This window comes from Zingiber officinale, chromosome 8B (assembly GCF_018446385.1).
Source record: "Zingiber officinale cultivar Zhangliang chromosome 8B, Zo_v1.1, whole genome shotgun sequence".
NCBI lineage: Eukaryota > Viridiplantae > Streptophyta > Magnoliopsida > Zingiberales > Zingiberaceae > Zingiber > Zingiber officinale.
This window is the reverse complement of record NC_056001.1, coordinates 4,835,147-4,859,054: the sequence shown is the minus strand read 5'-3', so window position 1 is coordinate 4,859,054 and position 23,908 is coordinate 4,835,147. Positions and strand designations below refer to the sequence as shown.

The following is a 23,908-nucleotide window of genomic DNA, read 5'->3' as shown; positions in this document are numbered from 1 at the left end:
TCGCAACATGTTTTAGGATTCGCATCCTTATCTTCCTTCGCCCCCCTGTGATTTTTATAACTCCTCTCCCTTTGCCCCCAAAAGCAGAAGCTGCAGCAATTCAAGAGCAAGGAGAAATGGCGTCCACTGCCCTGCGGAGCTGCGCCGTTCTCTTCCCCAGCCTCCTCTCGTCTTCCAAGTCCAAGTTCGCCGCCGGCTCCCTCACCCTCCCAGCCTCCCATGGTGCCTCCGCCGGCCGCTTCTCCATGACTGCCGACTGGATGCCCGGCCAGCCCCGGCCGCCCTACCTAGACGGCTCAGCCCCCGGGTGAGTCCTTCGTCTCGTCGAACATGTCGTCGTTGAGTTCGCTTGTGCAATCACCACCAGCTGATTCGCTTTCTTCCCCAATCCAGTGACTTCGGGTTTGACCCGCTCCGTCTCGGAGAGGTTCCGGAGAACCTGGAACGGTACAAGGAGTCCGAGGTCTACCACTGCCGGTGGGCGATGGCCGCAGTGGTGATTAACTCAATCCATCCATTCTAATTCAATACCATTTTTTTTAAACACAATTGGTTTTGATCTCTGAGTCATGGGCCTTAATTCAGCCGGGGATCTTGATTCCGGAGGCGTTGGGACTGGGCAACTGGGTGAAGGCCCAGGAGTGGGCGGCCGTGCCCGGCGGCCAGGCCACCTACCTTGGCAACCCGGTGCCGTGGGGTACGCTGCCGATCATCCTTGTCATTGAGTTCCTCGCGATCGCCTTCGTGGAGCACCAGCGCAGCATAGAGAAGGACACGGAGAAGAAGAAGTACCCCGGCGGGGCCTTCGACCCCTTGGGCTACTCCAAGGACCCTGTCAAGTTCGAAGAGTACAAGGTCAAGGAGATCAAAAATGGTACAACACTATCTCCTCCTCCTCCTCCTCAATCCTTAATTCGATACACAAACACATCATCTATTCCCCTCTTGTCAGGTCGGCTCGCTATGTTGGCATTCGTGGGATTTTGCGTGCAGCAATCTGCTTACCCGGGCACTGGACCTTTGGAGAACTTAGCCAGCCATTTGGCTGATCCATGGCACAACAACATCGGGAACATTGTGATCCCCAGATCCATTGTGCCATGAGTTAGAGGGGCTTGTAGCTTCCTCGCTACACCGTAATTAAAATTTCATGTCGAACATGCCTTGGCCCTGTTGGGTAGTTTGTTGTATTTAATCGGTGACACGATCGATATTAGTTGCATGATCTTGTTTCTAATCCAAAAAATTTGGACAAGTGAATCACTGATCTCAAAGTTTCAAGTTTCCCATGGATAGTAAGTACATCAAAACACTAGATAAGAACACAAACTCTATTGCATGATCTAAATAAATGTATTGATTACATAGTTCGACAGAATTTCTAAACTATCGCGAGTTAGATTGAATACATGAATCTTGTTCAGTTATTTAACTTAAGTAATGTGATTTACTAAACGTTGGTTTTCTCCACTTTAAACAATTGCAAATGGAGAGAACTGGAGCAATGGCCTTTGTCGCTAAAGTGTGTTTTTCCTATAAACCATTCGCACATGCTATCTGATAATATCTCCTATAATTTTATAATTACGATGAAATCTAATAATATCTCCTATAAATTTAAACTTGAAAGTGGACTTCAATGCCAAAACCTTAATGCTAGAACTGAATACGATGGCAAAGCAAAATGGGAGAGAGCAACTTGCTACAGAGATTGATCCAGCCGAAAACACCATCCACTCTCTCCTTATTAGAAACACCAATACAATTGTTCGATACAATCCTTCAGCCATGTTCGATACAATTGTTAACTGCCTCCCATACCAAATTCTTTTGAACTGGCTTGGTAAAATCCCTAGCTCGCAAAGCAGCAGCTCTAAGAGTTCGAAGTGTCATCTTGTTTGCCTCCGTGAACGAGGCACTGAAGCAGGGCAGCTTGTGGTTCTTGCGTAGCTCCTTCACAAAAGGTGAGATCTTCCTTAGGCGGGCGTTGTGATTCCGCTTCCACCATGCAATGCTGATGCTGGTGAGGCAGTTTCCGGAGACGATCTGCACCAAGTGATTGAGGGGTGGATCGGACACCATCCAGTAGTGGCCGGAATTGTGGAGGAAACCCATCATCCGACCAACAAGGGCGTGGACAACAGTGCTACCGGAGAATACATGAGGGGAGCGATGAGACCCTTTCAGCCGAATAAGACAGCAGAGAGAACTAAGTGGCTTATCGAAAGGGTCAAATAAGACCCTTTTGAAAGGATCACACAAGAAACAACGCAATAGTTATTGGCTTATGGCATAGACAGATATCTATTAATTATCAAACCTATACTAAAGCTTCTCTTTAGGACGCTACCTCGAAACTATAGCATATTTCATTCATATAGTGATCCTGTCCGAAAGCTGAATCAACGGACGCTGGGCACGTGGCGCTCTCCAAGTTACTGGCGTAGATCTCCGGTTGATCGCAAGGTGCTCCGGCGAACCTGCTCAGAAGTCGGGCCGGGAAGGGGTTCCCGACGACGACCCTCTGACGCTCAAGTCAGGTGAGGGAAAAACAAGAAAGTGGCTTCAAGGATTGAAGATTTTCATCATACCTCCGGTGAAGTCTAATGACCTTTATATAGAGCCACGGGAACTTGGTGCACACAAACCGAGATGTACGCGTGCCCTACACCATACCGCAGCATGAGATTGTCAGAAGAGCATGTCTGACGCCATACTGCTACAGTCTGAGCGTCTCCTTGATGGGACCGCAGAATCTTTTGTCATACGATACTGAGTATGGCCTGGTCTTCAAACATGCCGGTTGTCAACAACAAGGGTTACTGAGATGACGTACATGCTGTTCCATACTTTTTGACTTCCTCGTCCCGGATCGGCCTTCAGGCCGCTCGGCCAGGATGTTCACTTTTGGTCCGACGTAGGTGGTTGTCCGTCCGAGAAGGTTCAGAGTCGTCGCCGACCCGGCTCTCATAGCCTGACACCTAGGCCGAGCGGACAACCGCTCGGCCTTCACTCTTGATTTGCAATGCAGCCGAGCGGAATATCTGCTCGGCCATATGATCTCTCTCCCTTGGAAATTTGGGCTCACGGTCAGCTGGTTGCTCTCTTGGGTGAAAATCATTGCCCAGTGATCGACCTGTTCCGCCCGCTCGTCGAGCCCATGGGATTGACCCCCCTTTGACTGTTGACCTCCACGCGTCGTTGACCTTTCCCTCATGAGGGTCCTCCGGCCTTACCACTGGATCACTTGCCTCCCCCTCAAGTCTAGTCGAAGGAGGCGGAGTCCGACTGACTAGACCTACGGTCTGACTGAGTGACCACCACTATGTTAGGCCCGAGAAGGTTCATCCGCTCGGCTTACCTTCTTCTTCATGCCCGTTCGGCGCTATCATGCTGACGCCTTCAATATCTCCTCGGAATTCACGCCGAATCTTCTCCATTAACGCCAAGCACGCGCACTGCGCGCGGTAAGGGGCGTTAATTAAATGCGCCCCGTGTCCTGTTGACACGTGTCGCTCCCTCTGTCGTCATCGCACGGCGCTGGCCTCACCTCCGATGGGACAACCGCCGTTTGAAATGAGCGGCTGGATGACAGCCTTGTTCTTTACGACTTGAATCGGACGGCTGAGGCTATCCGAGGCCAACGCTATAAAGCTCTTGATTCCTTCTCTCCTCCGCATTCCTGCTCTATCGCGCTCCGAAGCCCTGCTACTCTCTTTGCTCCGACGACTTCATTTCTCAGCTCTTCGACGACCTTGCAGTCCCTTTCGATCATCCTTTTACTTGTAAGCCCCTCCTTTCCTCACTTCCTCGCTCCTCTACGTTTTCTGTTAGCTGCCCTTATCGTCCTGACACCTTTCTTCCCTGCCTGATTTTCCTTTCTTTTTACCCCGCATTTCTTTGTCGCTTTCGACTATGACTAGCACTTCCCAGCCGACCGCCGGCGCTCCTGGTCTTTGGTACACGACCATGGAGAGTCGGTTTGACGAGGAGGACGCCCTGCGCCTCGCTCGGACGTATGAACTCCCTGCTAACCACAATATAGTATTAGCCACCCCCACCGACCGACCCTATGAACCGCCGTCCGACACCGTTCTCTTTTTCCGAGACCAATTTTTGGCCGGGCTGTGATTTCCTCCGCACCGATTCTTCTTACAAGTGTGCAACTATTTTCACATCCCGCTCGGCCAACTAGTTCCGAACTCCATTAGGCTGCTGAGCAGGGTGATAATTCTTTTTAAACTGAACAACATCCCCTTGGACCCCAAAGTTTTCCACTACTTCTACTATCCGAAACAATCCGAGTGGGGCACTTTCATTTTCCAGTCTAGGATAGGTTTTGTTCTTTTCGATAATATGCCGAGCTCCAACAAGCACGGGAAAGAACATTTCTTCTACTTGCGCTTTCCCGAGCTGCCGGCTTTCCGGACCAAGTGGCAGACAGCGGTGCCGATCCAACCGGAGCTTGGCAAATTTAAGAGCGATCCAGCCTATCTTCATGCAGCCAACCGGCTGGTCGACCAACGATACAACATCGATAAACTGCTCCTTCCCGGAGTGCTATATATATTCGGCTTGTCTCCTGTCCACGCCGACCTGCCCTACAGCATGAGTAAGCATTCTTCTCTTCCTTTTTCCTTAGTTCTAACTGATTTATTCTTCGTTTCTGCAGCGGAAGTCATGTGGCGCGCTAAGGCTACCGAGCGGCTTAAGTTGAGAGCTGCTGAGATTGAGGCAGCGAAGAAGAAGGAGGTCGCCGAACGAGGATTGATCTTGGCGGGCTCGGCACCTGAAGGGGATGAAGGGGATGAGGGGACTCAGATTGCCCCTGAAGCCCTAACTGCTTCTGCCTCTCTCAACGAGGCTGGGGGCGATATCGCATCCTCTGCTCAAGCCGAGGTAGCGGGCCGCTCGGCGGATGAGGCCCCTCTAGCGACTCGGAAACGCAGACGGTGAGAGCAGACCTCTCAGCCAACCCCATCCGATAAACAACATTCCGAGCGAAGTGATGATGCTCCCTTGATCTCCGGCGCGATCTCCACGGAGAGCACCCATACGCCGCTCAACTCCCCCCGGGCTGCCTCCGAGGTGCCGCCTACTAGTCCTCCTCGGACCCTGCGTCGCCTGAAACGATTGGGCGACCGTCCTTCCACAATCGGCGAGCCGTCTGGCACAGCCACTGCGCCACAAGATGATCCGAGCGGACCGCGGTTGATAAAAACTGTTCTGCGATTTCCGTCGGAGGAATATTTATTGGCTGCCGACAGGCCAACGGTTCCCGAACAGCAAATCACTCTCACAGGTCCTCTGGCCCAAGATTGGGAGGACGCTCGACTTCGCATCGCTCTTATGACCCCCAACCAACTAGGGGACAACAATTTGCAGCAGGCGACCGGGGTATATCCTTTGCCTTGCTAGTCACTTTGATTTAACTTCTAACTAGATCATATCCATTTGCAGAACTGGGTGGAGCAGATTGCAATCAGCAACCGCCTAGCCGAGCTGGAGGACGAGCTGAAAAAACTCAAAGCTTCGGGAGAAAGCAGAGGACAGTCCACGGCCGCTCTGGAGAAGGCCAAGAAGCTACTGGAAGCCGAACGGAATAAGTCCTCCGACTTGTTGGGTGAAGTGGCTAGACTTGAGGCTTTGGTCAAGCAGCGGGACAAGGAGATAAAGACTGCAACCACCCAGAAGCTCAAGGCTATCAACGACATGGACCTGATGAAGGTGGAAAATCGGGGGCTAGAACAGCGAGTGAAGGACTTGGACGCCCTATTGACCACCGAACGGGAAGGCCGCTCGGCTGACCAGACTAAATCAGAAGGAGCTTTGAAAGATCTTCCGGCGGCCCTTGACGCTTCCAAAGCCACTCTTAAAGAATATCAAGATGGGGAGCCCGGCCGATCGGCGGAAGTGCGCAAAGCTTTCGTTAGCTCGGACGAATTTGGCGAAAAGTTCAGCGACAAGCTGTCCTTAACTTTTGAAGAGGCTATCAAGGTGGCTGTTGATTATCTGAAGACTAAGGGCCACCTACCAGCCGAGCTGTCTGTCCCCCCCGAAGATCTGGCAGTCATGATGAGCTCTATCCCGGACGCCCTCTTTAACTTTGATGAGTGAGGAGTATTTGAGCTGTTTTTTGTACGCTCATCGTTCGGCGCTAATACCCTTGTTATTACTATTTTTGTCTGTCTGCCGTTCGGCGTAAACGAAACCTGTTTTTATTTGCTTGCTAGACCAATATTCCTCTTTAGCCTTTGTTTCCGTCATAATAATTTTTTCACGCTAAGTATTCTTTATAATGGAGCCGCACGGCCGTACAATGGCCTTATTCTTGTCTTTATAGTAGGACCGATTATGGGTCGGTGATTACAACCGGGTCGCGTCATGCGAACTGCTATCCGTTCAGCGGCTTTATAAATGTCTATTCATCGCTCGATTTTTAACGTCGGCGCTCAACGGTTTTCCGGCCGGTGGGTTAATAGAAGCCGGTTCGTCTCTCGATTTTTAACGTCGGAGCTCGACGGTCTTCCGCTCGGAAGGTTTATAGACGCCGGTTCGTCACCCGATTTTTAACGTCGGAGCTCGACGGTCTTCCGGCCGGCGGGTTTATAGACGCCGGTTCGTCTCTCGATTTTTAACGTCGGAGCTCGACGGTCTTCCACTCGGAGGGTTTATAGACGCCGGCTCGTCTCTCGATTTTTAACGTCGGAGCTCGACGGTCTTCCGCTCGGAGGGTTTATAGATGCCGGCTCGTCTCTCGATTTTTAACGTCGGAGCTCGACGGTCTTCCGCTCGGAGGGTTTATAGACGCCGGCTCATCTCTCGATTTTTAACGTCGGAGCTCGACGGTCTTCCGCTCGGACGTTTATAGACGCCGGCTCGTCTCTCGATTTTTAACGTCGGAGCTCGACGGTCTTCCGCTCGGAGGGTTTATAGACGCCGACTCGTCTCTCGATTTTTAACGTCGGAGCTCGACGGTCTTCCGCTCGGAAGGTTTATAGACGCCGGCTCGAGCTCGACGGTCTTCCGCTCGGAAGGTTTATAGACGCTGGCTCGTCTCTCGATTTTTAACGTCGGAGCTCGACGGTCTTCCGCTCGGAGGGTTTATAGACACCGACTCGTCTCTTGATTTTTAACGTCGGAGCTCGACGGTCTTCCGCTCGGAGGGTTTATAGACACCGACTCGTCTCTTGATTTTTAACGTCGGAGCTCGACGGTCTTCCGCTCAGAGGGTTTATAGGCGCCGGCTCGTCTCTCAATTTTTAACGTCGGAGCTCGATGGTCTTCCGCTCGGAAGGTTTATAGACGCCGGTTCGTCTCTCGATTTTTAACGTCGGAGCTCGACGGTCTTCCGCTCGGAGGGTTTATAGGCCGGTTCGTCTCTCGATTTTAACGTCGGAGCTCGGCGATCTTCCGCTCGGAGGGTTTATAGGCTCGTCTCTCGATTTTAACGTCGGAGCTCGGCGGTCTTCCGCTCGGAAGCTTTATAGAGCCGGCTCGTCTCTCGATTTTAACGTCGGGCTCGATTTTTCGCGCGGTTTATAGCCGGCTCGTCTCTCGATTTTTAACGTCGGAGCTCGACGGTCTTCCGCTCGGAAGCTTTATAAACGCCGGCTCGTCTCTCGATTTTTAACGTCGGAGCTCGACGGCCATTAAGGCTAATTTTGACACTGTCGTTCGGCGAAGCTATTTGCCATCCTTTAATTATTTCTGCTTCCTGCATTACAAGGACATAGACGGCCAAAACATATATAAAATTACATCAGCGCTCCTCTCACCCAGCTCGGTACGGCTGGAGATGATTCGCGCTCCATAGTCGATCTAGCTGCCGCCCGTCTTCATCCTCCAAATAATAAGCACCTGAACGAAGCTTCTCGATGATTTTGAAGGGGCCTGCCCAAGGAGCTTCTAGCTTGTCGACGTCGCCGACCGGCTTTACTTTCTTCCCGACAAGGTCGCCGACCTGGAATGATCTGGGGACTCGCCGGTTGTAGTTTTGCTTCATCCGTTGCCGGTACGCCATCAGCCGGACGGACGCCTTGGCTCGCTCCTCATCAACCAAATCCAGCTCCATGTTCCTCCGCTCGACGTTGCCATCATCATAATTCTGGATCCGAACGGATTCGACGCCGACTTCGACAGGAATCACCACTTCACCGCCGTACACCAGATGGAAAGGCGTGACGCCCGTTCCTTCCTTTGGGGTCGTTCGGATGACCCATAGGACGCCCGACACTTCATCCACCCAACTTCCTCCCAGATGGCCGAGCCGAGCGCGCAAAATGCGAAGAATTTCCCGATTGGCTACTTTTGCTTGACCATTGCTTTGGGGATATGCCACGAACGTGAAGTGTTGCTCGATGCCATAGCTTTTGCACCAATCTTCGAGCAACTTTCCTGCGAACTGTCGCCCGTTATCGGAAACAAGTCGACGGAGGATGCCGAACCGACAGATAATATGTTGCCAGATAAACTTCTTGACCATCTGCTCGGTGATCTTGGCTAGCGGCTCGGCCTCCACCCACTTAGAAAAATAGTCGACCGCCACTAGTAGAAATTTCCGCTGCCCGGTCGCCATAGGAAACGAACCTACAATATCCGTTCCCCATTGGTCGAAAGGACAGGACACAGTAACTGCTTTCATTTCTTCCGCCGGTCAGTGTGAAAAGTTATGATACTTTTGGCAAGAAAGACACGTCGCAACGGTCCGAGCGACGTCTGCTTGCAGAGTTGGCCAAAAGTATCCGGCTAGCAGGATCTTCCTAACCAGCGATCGTCCGCCCGGATGTCCTCCCCACGATCCTTGATGCACTTCTTGGAGGATGTACGCCGCGTCTTCCGAGCTCACGCATTTCAGCAGCGGGCGGGAGAAAGCCTTCTTGTAGAGCTGGTCTCCAATAAGCGTGAACCGACCGGCTCTCCTTCTTAATTGCTTGGCTGTTTCTTGATCGGATGGTGTTGCCCCCGATCGAAGAAACTCCATGATAGCTGTTCTCCAGTCGCTCGAAAACTCGAGACCCTCCATCCGGTCGACGTGCGCCACCAAAGATACTTGCTCAATAGGCTGCTGGATGACGACCGACGTTATTGAACTTGCGAGTTTGGCTAACTCATCTGCAGCCTGGTTTTTCGCTCGGGGTATCTTCTGGATAATGACCTCTCTGAAATTGACCTTGAGCTTTTCGAAGGCTTCCGCGTAGAGTTTGAGCCGAGCGTTGTTAATTTCAAAAGTACCTGAGAGCTGTTGCGCGGCCAGCTGTGAATCTGAATGTAGTGTCACCCGACCGGCACCCACATGCCGGGCGGCCTACAAGCCTGCTATAAGAGCCTCATACTCTGCTTCATTATTTGTAGCTCTATAATCCAGCCGGACAGACAAGTACATCTTTTCTTCTCGTGGAGAGAGCAACAGCAAGCCAATCCCGCTACCGAACTGGGTGGACGATCCGTCCACAAATAATTTCCACATTGCTTCGGGCTCTGACCTTTGTACTTCAGTGATAAAATCAGCCAAGGACTGCGCTTTTATCGCCAAACGAGGCTGGTATTGAATGTCAAATTCGCTCAACTCCGTTGTCCATTTGATGAGCCGTCCGGACGCTTCTGGGTTCAACAGCACTCTTCCCAATGGGCTGTTCGTCCGGACAATGATAGTATGAGCCAAGAAATAGGGACGGAGGCGTCGAGCGGCGAGGATCAAAGCGAAAGCCAGCTTCTCGAGCCCAGTGTAGCGAGATTCAGCCTCCTTTAAAATATGACTTAGAAAATATACAGGTTCTTCTCCGCTTGCCTTCACTAGTGCCGAGCCGACTGCTTGTTCAGTTGAAGATAAATAGATACAAAGTGGTTCACCCACAGCTGGCTTGGCTAGCACGGGCAGAGAATTCAGATATGCCTTCAGTTCTTCGAACGCCCGATCGCATTCTTCGTCCCAGTGAAATTTAGTGGCTTTGCGCAATATTTTGAAAAATGAGAGACTCCGATCGGCGGTTTTTGAGATGAATCCGGACAATGCTGTTATCCGACCTGTCAAGCGCTGCACTTCCCTCAGATTTCTTGGAGGCGGCATATCTTGTAGAGCTTTCACCTTGCTGGGATTTGCTTCGATACCCCGCTCGGTCACTATGTAACCCAAGAAACGCCCTCCTTTTGCTCCGAACAGACACTTCTGGGGATTTAGTTTAACTCCATAACTCCTCAGCGTTCGGAAAGTCTCCTCCATATCTTTAAAGAGATCAGCCGATCGGACGAACTTGATGAGAATGTCGTCCACGTATACTTCCAGATTTCGCCCGATCTGCTCTTTGAACACTTTGTTCATCAAGCGCTGATAAGTGGCTCCCGCGTTCTTCAGTCCGAACGACATCACATTATAGCAATAGGTGCCGTTAGCTGTAACAAAACTGACTTTTTCTTGATCCTCTCGGGCGAGCGGCACTTGATGATAGCCTTGGTATGCGTCGAGCATGCATATCAATTCGCAGCCGGCCGTAGAATCCACCAGTTGATCGATCCGGGACAGAGGATAAAAATCTTTTGAGCACGCCTTGTTAAGGTCCCAGAAATCGATGCACACTCTCCATTTATTGCCCGGCTTGGAGACTAGTACCACGTTCGCCAGCCAGCTAGGGAACTGGACCTCGCGTATGTGGCCGGCCTCCAAGAGTTTCTCGACCTCCGATCTGATGATTGCATTCTGTTCGGCGCTGAAGTCCCTCTTTCTCTGCTTCACCGGCCGAGCGTCTGGTCGGACGTGGAGCTCGTGCTACGCTATACTCGGTGAAATTCCGGGCAGCTCATGCGTTGACCAGACGAAGACATCCCGGTTTCTCAGGAGGCATTTGATCACTTCCTTTTTCTGGTTGGCCTCCAGATCGGCTGCAATGAACGTTGTGGCCTCTGATCGGGTCGGGTGAATCTGCACTTCCTCTTTTTCTTCATAAACCAAAAAGGGAGGTTTTTCAGTTACAGCGTTCACCTCGATTCGTGGCGCCTTCCGAGCGGCATTGGATTCAGCTCGGACCATCTCGACGTAGCATCGCCGAGCTGCCAGTTGATCTCCTCGTACTTCTCCCACATTGTCTTCTACTGGGAACTTGATTTTCTGGTGGAAGGTGGAGACGGCCGCTCGGAATTCACTTAGAGCCGGTCGTCCCAATATGACATTGTACGCCGACGGAGAGTCCACTATGACGAAGTTTGCAATCCGCGTCCTTCTGAGCGGCTCCTCTCCCAGCGATATGGCCAGCCGGATCTGTCCGACCGGCTGAACTTCATTGCCCGTAAACCCGTAAACCCGTAAAGGGGGGTTGTCATGGGCAGTAGCTCGGCTCGATCAATTTGTAGTTGATCGAAGGCCTTTTTAAACATGATGTTGACTGAGCTTCCTGTGTCAATAAAAACACGGTGTATTGTGTAATTGGCTATTACCGTTTTGATGAGAAGAGCGTCGTCGTGAGGAACTTCAACTCCTTCCAAGTCCCTGGGCCCGAAACTGATTTCGGGTCCGCTTGCTCGTTCCTGGCTGCAGCCGACCGCATGGATCTGAAGCTGCCGGACGCTCGCTTTTCTTGCTCGGTTAGAATCACCTCCGGTTGGCCCGCCCGCTATAATGTTGATTTCGCCTCGGGAAGTGTTACTTTTATTCTCTTCTTCCCGAGCAGACGGTTGGGGCCGCTCCCTTGACATCCGGGGATTCTCATGCCTTGGAGTGGGATGTCGCTCGGGAGTCTGCTGTTGTCACCTGTCGACTACTGTCCGATCGGCTTCGCGAGACCTCGGTCGCCTGTCGGATGATGGCGATCGGCGGTGGCCACTCCGGGGCACGGGATGAGCGATCAAGGGAAGACTCCGACAATCCCTTGTGTTGTGCGTGTCCGTCCGGTGGAATGAGCAAAATATAGGGGTCAATACCTTTTTCTTCGGTCTAGGCCGCTCTGCAGCCACTTCTTGTACATGAGACCTAACATGGGGGGAGCGGATCGCTTCGGCCCTCGGTCCTCTTGGCGGCTGATGAGCGGTGTGCGGCTTCCGCTCGGCAGGGGGAGCCCGCTCGGTTGAAGTTTCCTTTCTTCGGGCCGCTTGAGCTTCTTCCACGTTGATGTATTCGTTAACTCAGTGTAACATATGGTCGTAGTCTCGGGGCGGCTTCCGAATGAGCGAGCGGAAGAAATCCCCGTCCACGAGGCCTTGTGTGAAGGCATTCATCATAGTCTCCGAGGTGGCAGTAGGAATATCCATGGCCACCCTGTTGAACCGCTGAATATAGGCTCGGAGCGATTCGCGGGCTTCTTGTTTGATGGCAAACAGACTGACACTAGTCTTCTGATAACGCCGACTGCTTGCAAAGTGGTGGAGGAAAGCCGTTCGGAAGTCTTTGAAACTTGAGATAGATCCGTCCGACAATCTCCGAAACCACCGTTGGGCCGATCCCGAGAGGGTGGTAAGAAAAACCCGACACTTCACTCCATCTGTATATTGGTGAAGAGTAGCCGTGTTATCGAACTTACCCAAATGATCATCCGGGTCGGTGGTTCCATTGTATTCACCGATCGCCGGGGGCACATAGTGCTTTGGCAGAGGGTCTTGTAGAATAGCCTCTGAGAATTGACGGTTGATCCGTTCGGGCGAGGCGTCTACTCGGGGGGCTTTGCCTTTTCAACTGTCTCGTCTTGGTACTTCATTTGAAGATGATCCTCGATCACGATTAACTGCTGCGGCTTCAGGAGTGCGGAATAGAGCCCGATGGAATGGAACTGTGGCTGGTGGTGCTTCCGCTCGACCACCAGATGCTGATGTTGCCTGCTACTCAGGCCGCTCGACTTGTGCCTTCTGTTTTTGTTCCACAAGCTTAGCGGCCCTCGACTCGATCAGAGCGTCGAGTTCCTCCGTGGAAAGCGTCACCGTGTGCTGTCGTCTAGCTTCGTCCATTGCTTCCGATCGGATGCAGGAGCATTCCCACAGACGACGTCAAATTGATCCTGTCCGAAAGCTGAATCAACGGGTGCTGAGCACGTGGCGCTCTCCAAGCTGCTGGCGTAGATCTCTGGTTGATCGCAAGGTGCTCCGGCGACCCTGCACAGAAGTCGGGCCGGGAAGGGGTTCCCGGCGACGACCCTCTGACGCTCAAGTCAGGTGAGGGAAAAACAAGAAAGTGGCTTCAAGGATTGAAGATTTTCATCATACCTCCGGTGAAGTCTAATGACCTTTATATAGAGCCACGGGAACTTGGTGCACACAAACCGAGATGTACGCGTGTCCTACACCATACCGCAACATGGGATTGTCAGAAGAGCATGTCTAACGGCATACTGCTACAGTCTGAGCGTCTCCTTGATGGGACCGCAGAACCTTTTGTCATACGATACCGAGTATGACCTGGTCTTCAAACATGCCGGTTGTCAGCAACAGGGGTTATTGAGATGACGTACCTGCTGTCCCATACTTTTTGACTTCCTCCTCCCGGATCGGCCTTCAAGCCGGTCGGCCAAGATGTTCACTTTTGGTCCGACGTAGGTGGTTGTCCGTCCGAGAAGGTTCAGAGTCGTCGCCGACCCGGCTCTCATAGCCTGACACCTAGGCCGAGCGGACAACCGCTCGGCCTTCACTCTTGATTTGCAATGCGGCCGAGCGGAATATCCGCTCGGCCATATGATCTCTCTCCCTTGGAAATTTGGGCTCACGGCCAGCTGGTTGCTCTCTTGGGTGAAAATCATTGCCCAGTGATCGGCCTGTTCCGCCCGCTCGTCGAGCCCATGAGATTGACCCCCCTTTGACTGTTGACCTCCACGCGTCGTTGACCTTTCCCTCATGAGGGTCCTTCGGCCTTACAACCGGATCATATAGTATTTAGAACGATAAGAAAGCTTCAATAAGTCACATGTCAGCATAAACAAACTAATTTTCACTTGAGGGAATTCAAAGGTATGAACAATAGAATAACCCCGACCACATTTAATCCAGAAAGATCAGATATTGAAAACAACAGATATGATTTTTACATTTTAAAATGATTCCAGACAAATATTCAAGCTGCATATTACGAATTTATTTGTCCTATGCTAATCTGATTCTTTAATGGAGTTTCAAGGAAACTGAGAAGACTTAAAATAAGCCACTGATTGAAGGGTAATTTTACTTTCGCAGAACAAACTGAATCACTAACAAATATCAGACAGATTATCTAAGAGACATTCATAATGTCAGTATTCCTTTATAGGCCTTGAAGAAAGTTGACATCAAAGTAACCAAAATGAAGGGAAGAATCCAGAGTCTTGCAAAAGTAGCATAATATTTTGATGTAGGGGGAGAAGTAAAAAAATAAAACAATAGAAATAGCAAAGAACACAAGCAACCCACATGATATTCGAGTGTCTGGTTATGAAAAAACACTAGCTAAAACTAAGGAGCATAAGAGTATTGTTACTACAAATAGAGTTTTTTTTTTTCCATCAACATGCTTACAATTTTTTTCGTGAGGATAATATATAATCTCCATGATCAATCTGTTTTTGTTCAGGATTGACCCATTTTCAGTTGTGCAGTCATCAAGCCCAAATTGTCAGCACGATCAATTTCAACACAAGCGTTACAAAAAAAACATCATTATGGTACAAATGGCAAACAAAGATCAAATTCCAAAATTGCATGCCATGAATTTACCAGCGGTGCAGTTGTAGATTGGAAATGTCGTTCTCTATTTTTAACCACAAGCATGATCAAATATTAATAATTATTAACTGGTTTGTAACAAAGCCCCTTTCTTGAAATTAAACAAATGCATCATCAGTATGACTAGAATTTGAGTGTAAAAGTGGCTGAGATAATGCAAACTGGAAATTGACTAAAGAAGCACCCTTTGTATGGATTTATATTCTTAACAAAAAAAATAAAGAATAAAACTTATTCTCTTTGTTCAAGTATTTGATCCTTTTGGAAGCAGATCAAAATTGAGTGATATAAATATCAACCATTCTACAAAATATATTCTGGATCCGTTAATGAGGCTTGACTATTCAAGAATATCAATCACATTAACAAAGGAAACTAGATCCACATCTCCAGATGGATTAGCACAAACAATTATGCATGACAACATCCAAGTGATCAGATGCAAGTGTAATATGGTTGAAAAATTAATAATATTCGAAGTAATAATCCTACGCAGGAAAGATAGCGAACACGAATTACTAGCACCGTCTGATCCAGGAGCGCGGCCGAGGAATCAACCCCTAAATCAAGCAGCTAAGAAATTCCCATTGTGAGACTGTGATCAAACCGGGCTGAGGAGCTGATAGATATGGGGTTTGGGCTCCGAGTTCATGCCGATGACGATTACGAGGGGGATGAAGCCGTAGTGGGCGATCACCTTCGCCTTCTTCATCGCCCAGTTGCTCCACTCCTTCACACACTTCTCGGCCGATCGCTCCTCCGTCCCCTTGGCGGCCTTCCCCTTGGCCTTGAGAGAGATCTTCGAAGCCATGGATCGCGTCTCCTTTTCCTCTCGACTCCGATTAGCAACCCTAGATATTCTGAGGCTAAGTCAATTTATAGCGGATCCAATTATAGAAATATGACTTGGGCCAAGGGCCCATGGCCTACTCATGCAAGTATTGGGTTGAAAGTAAATTGTCACGATGAACGGGTCGGATTCGCGTAATGGTGTTGGATTATATAACAATGGCTCCACTCGCGCATCAGATGGGCGCCGGCAGAAGCGAAAGAGAGGCCAATCGGGGAGAGGAGAGAGAGAGATCGGAGACGAGTCGAAATGGGGAGCGGCATGGAGGTGAACAAGAACAAGTTCATTGAAGACTGGAGAACGGCCAGGGAGAACCTCGAGCTCAGTTTTCGCTGGACGCGCCGCAACATCGCCATCGCCGGCTTATTCGGCATCGCCGTCCCTATCCTCCTTTACAAGGGCATCGTCCGTGAATTTGTATGACCTAGATTTAGATCCCTCGATTCCCGTATATTTCTCTTTAGAAATGGCCTTGTTTCTTCTTGTTGATCTGCTTCACTTGAAACCTCCGATTATCCGCATCGTCCCTGACACTCTTCCTTGTTTTGGTTTTGATCGCAGCACATGCAAGACGAGGATTGGGGAAGGCCCCCGAGGAAGTTCATGTGACAAGGTCCTTTAGCGGTTGTGCGTTTTCCCCTTTTGCAATCACAATAATGGCAATGTCGTGAAATTGGCTGCTAGGGTTTTATATGACTTACAAACACGATGGCTTGATTCTCCTATATTTCGGGTTTATTTTTATTTGTCTGGACTTCGACTCTGGTGAAATCATGCTTTGCTTGTCATCATAAAACTAGTTGTATGATATGCATCGGCTGCTACTTAAAATGATTAAGATCTGTTTGTGCGTAAATCTCTCGAAGTAAATTTTCTCTTTTTTCCATGTTTATGGAATCTATCTCTTTGGCTTGTTGTTAGATGATCAGCTGTAACCATGAAATACCTGATTAACTGTCAAACAATAATAGATAAGTTCCTGTGTTTATTACGATCCATTCTCGGAATTTAGGTATTCACTGCAAGATAAATTGCTCAATAGCTCCCTACAGGTGGAAGGGGACATATTATTTATGTGAGATGGAACCAGGAAACAGGGCGGATTGTAGTCTGTTCTTGTACTAGATGTACCTACTTTATTTCACACAAAAATCCCTTTTGTGGTTACTCTTTTTCTTCTCATAGACCTTGCAAACCTTCTGCTTGAATGGATAACCAAGTGACTAGTGGATCTTATGACATCATATTAGTGAATTAATTATCATGAATGTGTTCTCCACAACCAGGGAACATCCATGATTAAGATTGCCATTCTCCCTTGGAAAATGGTCCCTCTCACAATTTATGCGTATGAACTTGGTTATGATTATTTACTAATTAGTGCACATGTGAAAATATGAGCCACACTGGAATCTCACCTTGTATAATATGGTACAGTGGTTGGTGATTTGAACATTTGGAGGAACTGATAGTTGTATTGAACTGATCTGTGAGGGAGTGGAATATTGGATAATGTATTTCCACAAAGTTCATATGTGAAGTCATTTCTTGGGAGGATTCAAAATTTCACCAACATGTAATTCCTATGCTTGCAGCTCTTTGTGTAAATGTTTTCCTGCCAATATTTTGTTTTTTTCCTTAAACACATAGCTTTTCAAAAACAAAAAACATCCTTGTATACTTTGTATGCCTTCTTTGAAGGGGCGTCTTGGCGCAACCTGGGGTTGAGTCTTGGAAACAGCCTCTTGCAAAGTATAGTAAGATTGCGTACAATAGACCCTTTCCCGGGACCCGTATTGGTGGGAATTTCATACACCGGGCTGTTTTTTTTTTTTTAAATTATTAATGTGTATACCATGCTTTGTTATTTAGATGGCCCATCAAGGTGAACGAAATCACCTACTTGTAGCAGTGATCTTGTTTTAACATGTTAATGAAAATTTTAACACTTGAAACTCTCTGATGATAGCTGGATTCAAAAGGTCAGTCTGTTAATAGAAAGGTTAGTGATATGTTTATTTACTTGTCGCAGTCAATGATGCTTTTGATAAGTATAAATGGTGTTTGATATGTTTATTTACTGTTAAATAAGAGAAAATGGAGCTTTATGTGGTCTGAAAAGGTTTAGACTCTAGATTCTTACAGCATATTCACTCAGGTTTCTTACTTCAAGATACCATTTTCAGAATTGTTGGTCAAACTCTTGAAAAAAACATTTATGCCTATGTTTTTTAAGATAAAAGCTAGTGGTTGATTTACTTTATGAACTTAGTTGTCATTACTCTGCGAAATTTCTTTGCGTGATTGCCATGAGCTCATGAGGAGCCTGTGGCCTAAAGCTAATGATGTGGAGTAGACAATAACATTGAACTGGAGATATCATTGCATATTCGTCATTACAACTATCATGTTGGTCTGCTGAAATGACTTCCATCTTTCGAATTAGATAAGCCCCAAATGACTAATAATGCAAATATTGACAATCATTATCATATTTGTAATTATTTTATTGTTGCAAATTCATTCTTTCATGCAGCCACACTTTTCCATCATTTGAGATTAATGTTTTATTCAAATGGCATAAAAAATAATTTATTTTTAAAAAATCATAATTTTTTTTTCATAAATAAATTATTTTGCTACAAATACACGAACTCTTATTGCGGTCATATTATTTTTCATAGTTTTGGTAGTTAATGTATCACTTTAGCGTGCAGTTTTTATAGCACTTCAAGAAATGTCTTGTGTCCTTGCTTGCATTGTCCTACAAATTTGAAAAGTTTGTAAAAATCAAATTTGCGATCCTATCCAGCCTCTTTCTTGTTTTTGTAATAGTTTAATGTGAATACATGGCAGCGGAGTACTTGTATCAGTTGTCCTTTGCATCATGTTTATAACTTAATACAATATTGAGTTGCATGAGTTGCATGGAAAGTTTGTTCTAGGATTCATGGTGACAAAAAGATGAATACATCCTTATCAATCTGTCTTAGGATTAACACAAAGAAAGTAAATTATGGATGCTTATTAACTTTTAAAATAATAATTAATACATAAAAGATGTATTTATCTCGATTTTATTAAAATAAATATATCTCTTTGAGCATGCCGAGCGCATGGAACATTTTTATCATCTGGCCAAGTTTGCCAGAATCGGCCGCTGAAAAATACTAATTATAACAAATTTATGAAACAAATGCTTTAAATGACTCTTCTTATTTTATTACTGAACTTCAACCCTAATTCTTTCTCGTATATGCTTTCCCATTTGAAAAATGAAAAAAATCTTGCTAGTGCTAGGTTTAATGGCATCATCAAGAATTCCTTTTAGTTTTCTTCTTGATAAACCCGGAAATTTATTTGTGATTGGGTTGCTTTAGATTTTATTTTTAGGAAGCATTGTATACTTTGTTTTTTTAAACTATAACTTTACCACTATGCCTTGGTAAGTTTTCCCCTTTTCGAAATTGGAAATTATTGAATTTCTTCCTTAAAAAAAATGCAACATTAAATAAGTTGCCTCCGTTTCGCATTTCTTAGCCTTCCAGCAGTTTCTAAGGAGCCAATCACCAAAACTTGCTCAAATCCAATCACTGAAATCCTCGCAATGAGTTTTACTGCCTTCTAAGTGCGCCAACGTAGTTGCCACAGTAGTTCATTAACTTCATCAAACCCCAAATTCCATTTTCGTCATATGACGTCACTGCCTCCCTCCCTCTCCCACCATAAATCCAGTCAACCCTCCCCCGCTCCGCTTTCTCATCCATGAACATGGAAGAGGACTTCAACGAAGCTGACGTTCTCTGGCCGGACACTGCCACCCGCGACGCCGCCGACCGCAACGAGTCTCCAGACTCTCCACCACCATCCAGAGCACGGAGGACCCCGCCACCCCCGGGCCCGCGCGTAATGGTGTCGTCGTGCCCTGTCAACATCCCCGCTCCGAGCCGGAGATCTTCCGAACTCGGCCATGCCTCTGACGACGACGATTATCCTCCGCACGTGATGGTGGAGATGAGGGATGCCGCGACGTCGCTGACGACGCCGGGGTCGACCGTCAGGAGGGAGAAGGGGCGACGGCTTTGCCGTGTGAGGAACCTGGTGCTGCAGATGACCGGATTCATCGAGAGATGACGGCGCGACACTGTCGTTCCCATACTTTCCTTTTGGGTCAATAAGGCAGAATTTTTCATGACTTGGCTTTTTCCCCCCTTTTTCATGATTATATATATCTGCCAGAACTTTGAACATTTGATACTCTCTGTAAAGTAGAGCGGAGAACAAAAATTTTATATTGCCGTTCTCTTTTCATGTTGATGCAATTTCTTTACGGAAATCAGATCAAAGTCGTCATTTCATTGGGAAAATGGGTTATCTTCTTCTTGCATTTAAGGGGGTTTAATTGGAAACAAATGGCTTCTGTGGAAATAAATGATTAGCCGGTGCAAACATTGACTTCCTTCCACTTATGGCCGGATGAATGGGCCGATTCAGGACTGTTTGTGTAAATGGAGCAATTGAACCGGCTTAGTTTCAAAATCGAAAGGATTAGAAGAAAGAGGAAAAAACGTTAGAAGTGGCCGGAGATGGGAGAATTTGATGATTTTAAGAATTTCTTATTGTTATCTTTTAAAGAAAATAAGAAATTAATTGTGGAACATAAATTGGAAGCTTCACTGGCTAAACATATCTTGCAACGTACGTTAATTCAAACCGTACTACTAGCTCCGCGTCATCTTATTAAGTAATGAAATAATTAATTATAATTTAATATTGTCATTATATTTTGGCATTTTATGTCATAATTTCGCTACAAGCATATAAATTCATAGATGAAGGTTTGAATGCATCCAGCATATAATATATATATATATATATATATATATATAAATGAATTGTGATATGCGCGTCATGTGTTCGGATTATTGAGCAACACGTGATCAAGTTAATTCTTTTGAAAATCTATACGCATAGCTAAATGAGTTGTGATATGCGCGTCATGTGTTAAGATTATTGAGCAACACGTGATCAAGTTAATTCCTGATAGGGTCATGCCTCACAGGTACGACCGTGTCAATTTTGGAGAAGGACAATGAAGGCACTCATGGCAAGGTTGTTCCTTCTGACACGGCCGTGTTATTAAAAAAAGGGAGAAAATGAAGTTGGTCACAAATTGTTTCATGACATGGCCGTGTCTTTTGACATGACCATGCCTAAAGAATCACGATCTGGTCGTGTCCCATGACACAACAATGTTCCTTTGATGAAATTGGAGCCAAAATGATGTTAAAATGGAGCCAAAAACCTCCCACACGACCAAGCAATGCTAAAAAGCACGGGCATGTAAAATTCAAGGCAGCCCAAAATGTTTCATGACACGACCATGTCAAATTCAGAACAGCACTGCAGAGCAAAAGTAAAATGACTATAACTTTCTACTTGGTTGGAGCCATGGGTCAAGCCATTTATCAAAAATTAGATAATTTCAAGATCTAAACTTTGATTTAAAAAGTACAAACTGAGAAAACTAGATTTAAAGGTCGAAAAAGCTATTTTAGCGGAGCCCAACAAAAGAGATAGATCTATAAAGTTTGGAGAGGTATAAAACAGTCAAGCAAACCCTTACTTAATTATCCTAGGACTAGGGGCTCCGTCCCTTTTCTTGGGAGAGGGTTTTACCCCTAAGGAAAACCCTAGAGCAACCATCTTCTTACATCAAGACTATCTGTCCACCTCCGGAGCAAGGTTTTCATCTGAGATGACCGACAACACATTGATAAGTATTCTTTTCTTTCTATTTTGTGTTTTGAGTTGTATATTGTTATTTTCTTTGTCTCTTGGTTGTATTTCCTTTGCTATGGAGTAGATTCTCCATATTCTAGGAGTAGAGAGTAACTATGATGTGATATTGATATATGAACTATATATTTGATCATTTTCCTACTCTATAATATATTTATGCCTTATTTTTGTTTGATTAAATGTGTGTGTTGAATGATTACATGTATGAGATGTTTGATTGAATGAATGTGAATGATTGGCCACCATGTATGAGAGATGTTCCAAACTGTATGACCGTGAGACTCTCATATGACAGGGGTATCCCTTTAATTACACTTTGTATGTTATCTCTTTACTTAATAGTATTGAAATTCAATAGGGTAAACACTCTGGTGTAACCTTCGTAGGTTCATATCGGTAATTTCGCTAGAATCCCTATAAGAGCGTAAACATGGAGATAAGGAGATGGACAATACATAAAATATTAACTAACATCATAATGAAACTAAAATCCTAGAACCGTTCCCCCCAATCCAACTTCTTCCTTCGATTGTTTGTCTTCCCTTGACTTACTTTGTTCTAAGCAATCTCTCAAACCTTTCCTCTTGCTCTCTCAACTCTCTCTCTCTCTCATTCTCTTATTCTTATGACCACGTATAAACTTGACTTTCTATATAAATTACTTTGCGAACTCAGCTAGTACTTAACTTGTAGTATATATGAATCGATATTTTTATTGCTTGACTACTTAACTGCACATTTATAATTTCGACATCCGTCATTGAGGTGGACATACATGGACAATCTATTACCTAGACTGAAAGAGGCAAAACATGTATATAACCTTTTCTAAGAAATTTATTCTATATTTTCCAACATGGATGGACAATTTTTATTCTATCATGCCATTTCTTCTGTTTGTTTCATAAACATGCCATTCTAGCGATTCTGCTTAAATAATTAGTGGAGCTAACTTCCAAGTCTTTTTGTTCTATCTGTCAGTGTCAATTCATGATGAGAGAAACGAGAATTCCTTTGTTCTTACGCTTGCCTTTCGTTTTTCGTTTTTCGTTTCGTTTTGTTTTTTTTTTCTCGTTTTGTTCTATCTGTCAGGTTGAGGTATGCAGTGCCCAGCTTCCTATGCGTAGTCTACTAAATTTGAAACTTTGAAGCTAATAGTTTTCTATGTTTTATTTTAACATCTATCAATGGAGTTAGAGGCGGTTAATTCCCTGATGAACACCAGCATTGAATTATTCCCTCCTAAAGATGTAAGTTGAGTTACAATCTGAACTAGTTATCTCTTACAACTCCTTAGATAGTGAGGCTTAACCTGACTCCAGGCTTTTATCATTGAAAGTCCACTTAAAAATCAGTTTGTTCTAAAATCCTTCCTTTTTATCTTCTTTGTTCATTTACTTGTATTGCACTTAGGTTTATGGTAAGGATTGGTTCTTTATTATACGGATGGATTCATTACATGGACTCTTACACTTATAGATTCTATATTAATGTCATTCAAAGCACAAGTGCTGCATCCGTGATGTTTACTTCCTTGACTAATTTGGCTCGTATCATATTTCCATGGACCAATATTTTTTTTTAAAAAAACAAACAAAAGAAATCATTTCCTATCTGAAATTGATGGAGATGGCGTGATGAAAACGTGACTTTGATGTTGACTAGGTGAAGATTCTATGGGGATACTTTGGAGTTAGAGGGGAGGTGAATAGCTTCTCACACTTCAATGATGATGATTTATAACGGAATACTCGAAGCAAGCTCTCCAATGCTAATAATATGAATTTACTTGGTATCCATCTCAAGAAGAGGAGACTAATCCAAGGATCCGGTCCTTACTCACACATCCACTAATAATGCACTCCTTCTCGAAAACACTCCGGAGGTGGAGAAGTCTCGTACAAAACTCTCAATATAATAAGAAAGAAGCAAATACAAGAAAAATCTTACAAGATTTACACAAATAAAATCCTAGCTAGCTTCTTCTTCTTGTTTGGGAACGTCTTTTGACCTTGAAAGTGCAGCAACATTTGTCTCCAAGAAGCTTCAAGAACTGGCGAGCTCGACGAAGAGAGTAGAGAAGAAAACCTATGAGCGATGCTGAGAACCGTGCTCAAAAAATCCTTTTCTAGGGTTACCATTGGCGTATTAATCGATTAAGAATTCCCTTAATTGATTATCATGTTAGCAACTTGGATAAACGACTATATTTTCAGTCTTAATCGACTACCCTAGTCGATTAGGCATTGCTGAATCGATTAACCAAATCGATTTAGCAACATTCTGTCCAATCGTGAGAAATAGCTTAAGCGATCAACCTGATCACTTAAGCTTCGAATAGAAGCATTCTGTTCGAACCAAAAGACACCATAAGCAATTACCCTAATCGCTTATGGTGTCCTAGCTAATTGATTACACCAATCGATTACGCATGCTTTCTCGCAATTCCGAGCTTAAGCGATTAGCGTAATAGCTTAAGCTATGGTAATCGATTAGCCTAATCGATTACCGAATCCTAACTACCAAACCTAGGTTCAGGGTTTCCTTACCCAACATCCGGTCAACCTTGACCTATTGAGACTTCTC

The 23,908-nt window shown here is 46.0% G+C and overlaps 4 protein-coding genes across 4 annotated transcripts; 3 read left to right on the top strand and 1 right to left on the bottom strand.

Moving 5' to 3' along the window:
- The first annotated feature begins 71 nt into the window (after positions 1-71).
- Positions 72-1,255, top strand: LOC122015769 (chlorophyll a-b binding protein 6, chloroplastic-like). The gene is made up of 4 exons (XM_042572795.1): positions 72-307; positions 394-496; positions 586-874; positions 953-1,255. Exons 1-4 carry the CDS (start codon positions 117-119, stop codon positions 1,102-1,104), a joined length of 735 nt encoding a protein of 244 aa, XP_042428729.1. The 5' UTR covers positions 72-116; the 3' UTR covers positions 1,105-1,255.
- A 13,758-nt stretch (positions 1,256-15,013) lies between these two features.
- LOC122014265 (mitochondrial import receptor subunit TOM7-1-like) lies at positions 15,014-15,523 on the bottom strand. The gene has a single exon (XM_042570450.1). The coding sequence runs from the start codon at positions 15,479-15,481 to the stop codon at positions 15,272-15,274; it is 210 nt and encodes a 69-aa protein (XP_042426384.1). The 5' UTR covers positions 15,482-15,523; the 3' UTR covers positions 15,014-15,271.
- Positions 15,524-15,678: 155 nt separating this feature from the next.
- Positions 15,679-16,376, top strand: LOC122015694. Its single transcript, XM_042572709.1, has 2 exons — positions 15,679-15,937; positions 16,082-16,376. The coding sequence occupies exons 1-2, from the start codon at positions 15,770-15,772 to the stop codon at positions 16,127-16,129; spliced, it is 216 nt and encodes a 71-aa protein (XP_042428643.1). The 5' UTR covers positions 15,679-15,769; the 3' UTR covers positions 16,130-16,376.
- A 2,339-nt stretch (positions 16,377-18,715) lies between these two features.
- Positions 18,716-19,746, top strand: LOC122013414. Its single transcript, XM_042569690.1, has one exon. It carries the CDS (start codon positions 19,286-19,288, stop codon positions 19,652-19,654), a length of 369 nt encoding a protein of 122 aa, XP_042425624.1. The 5' UTR covers positions 18,716-19,285; the 3' UTR covers positions 19,655-19,746.
- Positions 19,747-23,908: the final 4,162 nt, after the last annotated feature.